Source organism: Corapipo altera, unplaced genomic scaffold (assembly GCF_003945725.1).
Source record: "Corapipo altera isolate COAL_440 unplaced genomic scaffold, ASM394572v1 60263, whole genome shotgun sequence".
NCBI classification, from domain to species: Eukaryota; Metazoa; Chordata; class Aves; order Passeriformes; family Pipridae; genus Corapipo; species Corapipo altera.
In genome coordinates this window covers 4,302-6,661 of record NW_020885831.1, presented here as the reverse complement: position 1 = coordinate 6,661, position 2,360 = coordinate 4,302, and the positions used below count along the sequence as shown (strand labels likewise).

At 60.0% G+C, this 2,360-nt stretch overlaps 1 protein-coding gene across 1 annotated transcript in view; it reads right to left on the bottom strand.

The window, feature by feature from the left end:
• LOC113940837 (rho guanine nucleotide exchange factor 2-like) overlaps window positions 1-2,360 on the bottom strand; it is a gene marked incomplete at its 3' end in the record, with an annotated part of 5,918 nt that overhangs the window by 2,124 nt on the left and 1,434 nt on the right. The window contains exons 4-6 of the mRNA XM_027631988.1: window positions 2,046-2,175; window positions 1,855-1,964; window positions 1,623-1,769 (exon numbers count right to left, since the gene is read on the bottom strand). Of these exons, the coding sequence (XP_027487789.1) occupies window positions 1,623-1,769; window positions 1,855-1,964; window positions 2,046-2,175 (387 nt within the window). The remainder of the gene's footprint in view (window positions 1-1,622; window positions 1,770-1,854; window positions 1,965-2,045; window positions 2,176-2,360) is intronic.

Sequence of the window (2,360 nt, the reverse complement as noted above, 5' to 3'; positions counted from 1 at the left end):
TTCCCATGTCCCCATCCCTGTCCCCTCACCGTAGATGACATCCTGCCCTTTCATACATCCATGTGGAGCTGCTGCAGGAATGTGTGTCCCTGTCCCCTGTCCCTGTGTCCCTGTGTCTCCTGTCCCATTCCCTGTCCCATTCCCTGTCCCACTCCCATGTCCCCATCCCCTCACCGTAGATGACATCCTGCCGTTTCATGACGCCCATGCAGAGCTGCTGCAGGAACGTGTGTCCCTGTCCCTGTGTCCCTGTGTCTCCTGTCCCATTCCCATGTCCCCATCCCTGTCCCCTCACCGTAGATGACATCCTGCCATTTCATGATGTCCATGTGGAGCTGCTGCAGGACCGTGTGTCCCTGTGTCCCTGTGTCTCCTGTCCCATTCCCTGTCCCCTCTCCCTGTGTCCCATTCCCATGTCCCCATCCCCTCACTGTAGATAACATCCTGCCCTTTCATGACATCCATGTGGAGTTGCTGCAGGAACGTGTGTCCCTGTCCCTGTGTCCCTGTGTCTCCTATTACATTCCCTGTCCCATTCCCTATCCCATTCCCTGTCCCATTCCCTGCCCCATTCCCTGTCCCATTCCCATGTCCCCATCCCATTCCCATGTCCCCATCCCCTCACCATAGATGACATCCTGCCCTTTCATGACATCCATATGGAGCTGCTGCAGGAACATGTGTCCCTGTCCCCTGTCCCCTGTCCCTGTGTCTCCTATCCCATTCCCTGTCCCTTTCCCTGTCCCATTCCCTGTCCCATGTCCCCATCCCATTCCCATGTCCCCATCCCCTCACCATAGATGACATCCTGCCGTTTCATGACGTCCATGTGGAGCTGCTGCAGGAACGTGTGTCCCTGTCCCCTGTCCCTGTGTCTCCTATCCCATTCCCATTCCCATGTCCCCATCCCATGTCCCCATCCCATTCCCATGTCCCCATCCCACTCCCATGTCCCCATCCCCTCACCGTAGATGACATCCTGCCGTTTCATGACGTCCATGCGGAGCTGCTGCAGGAACGTGTGTCCCTGTCCCTGTTCCCTGTGTCTCCTATCCCATTCCCTGTCCCATTCCCTGTCCCATTCCCTGTCCCACTCCCATGTCCCCATCCCCTCACCGTAGATGACATCCTGCCCTTTCATGACATCCATATGGAGCTGCTGCAGGAACGTGTGTCCCTGTCCCTGTGTCCCTGTGTCCCTGTGTCCCTGTGTCTCCTATCCCATTCCCTGTCCCATTCCCATGTCCCCATCCCATTCCCCATCCCACTCCCATGTCCCCATCCCCTCACCGTAGATGACATCCTGCCATTTCACGATGTCCATATGGAGCTGCTGCAGAAACGTGTGTCCCTGTCCCCTGTCCCTGTGTCTCCTATCCCATTCCCTGTCCCATTCCCATGTCCCCATCCCATTCCCATTCCCATGTCCCCATCCCCTCACCATAGATGACATCCTGCCCTTTCATGACATCCATATGGAGCTGCTGCAGGAACGTGTGTCCCTGTCCCTGTGTCTCCTATCCCATTCCCTGTCCCATTCCATATCCCATTCCCTGTCCCATTACCATGTCCCCATCCCATTCCCATGTCCCCATCCCACTCCCATGTCCCCATCCCCTCACCGTAGATGACATCCTGCCGTTTCATGACGTCCATGCGGAGCTGCTGCAGGAAGCTGTTATCCACCGCCAGGCTCCACGAGTCCGCCTCGAACTCCCGCCCGTCGGCCTCCAGGTCGCTCAGCAGCTGGTTCAGGAGCACGTCAGGACCTGGGGGAGGGGACACGGAGGTGACATTCGGGGTTCCCCCCCCCCGTGTCCCCCCATCCCTCCCGGCGTCCCCTCCATCCCTCACCTTCGTCGATGAGCGACTCCACGGAGAGCGTCCGGTTGCGCACGTTGAGGGAATCCGTGGACTGGGACAGGATTCGGCGGATGCCCAGCGGGGACTCGTCGTTGAACGTCCTTGGGGGGGTTGTGGGACACACGATGGGCACGTTGGGGACACCCCCAGACCCCCCCCTGGACCCTGAATCCAGTCCTTACCCCGAGATGTTGGTGGTGGAGACGCTCTTGGACAGGGACAGGGAGGGGCGGCCCCGGCGGGGGCCCAGCAGCGTCTGCCGGAGGCTCTCCGAGGGGTAGATGGCGGAATTGGGGCGTTCCCGGACGGCATCTGGGATGGGGACATCGGGGGGGGGGCGGGGATGGGACACCCCGACATCCCCCGGGGGGTGGGGGGACACCCCCAGCACAGGGGGAGGGGAGGGGAGGGGAGGTTTGGGAAGGTTTGGGAAGGTTTGGGAAGGGAAGGTTTGGGAAGGGAAGGTTTGGGAAGGGAAGGTTTGGGAAGGTTTGGGA